At 60.7% G+C, this 471-nt stretch overlaps 1 protein-coding gene across 1 annotated transcript in view; it reads left to right on the plus strand.

Moving 5' to 3' along the window:
• Positions 1 to 471, plus strand: part of STAR (steroidogenic acute regulatory protein) — a 2774-nt gene that overhangs the window by 1980 nt on the left and 323 nt on the right. Inside the window, exons 5-6 of the mRNA XM_010141236.1 lie at positions 44 to 228; positions 400 to 463. Of these exons, the coding sequence (XP_010139538.1) occupies positions 44 to 228; positions 400 to 463 (249 nt within the window). The remainder of the gene's footprint in view (positions 1 to 43; positions 229 to 399; positions 464 to 471) is intronic.

Consider the following 471-nt stretch of genomic DNA (forward strand, 5'->3'; position numbering starts at 1 on the left):
GCCATAGCGCTGTGCCCCAACATTTTTAATTTACGCTGCCCAGATTCTCCAGAAGATCGGAAAGGACACGGTGATCACCCACGAGAAGGCGGCCGCTCCCCCTGGTAACATCGTTGGGCCGCGGGACTTTGTCAGCGTCCGGTGCTCCAAGAGACGCGGCTCCACCTGCGTCCTGGCCGGCATGGCCACGAAATATGGCGCGATGCCCGAGCAGGATGGGTTTGTGAGGTAAAAACCTTCCGCTTTCACTTACGGGGCGTGCAGTGACCATCTGAGTCGCACGCTGCGGCTTTGAATGGGCTTGGGTTTGTCCCTGACGAGGGCACCCTAAGCCGTGAAGCGTGTCAGCATAGATAGGGGGTTTTGAGGCCCGGGCGTTGTTTTCTCTTCCTCGTCCAGAGCCGAGAACGGCCCCACGTGCATGATCCTGCGCCCGCTGGCCGGCAGCCCCCTGCAAAACCAGCCGAAGCG

This window comes from Buceros rhinoceros, unplaced genomic scaffold (assembly GCF_000710305.1).
Source record: "Buceros rhinoceros silvestris isolate BGI_N320 unplaced genomic scaffold, ASM71030v1 scaffold30488, whole genome shotgun sequence".
Taxonomy (NCBI): Eukaryota; Metazoa; Chordata; class Aves; order Bucerotiformes; family Bucerotidae; genus Buceros; species Buceros rhinoceros.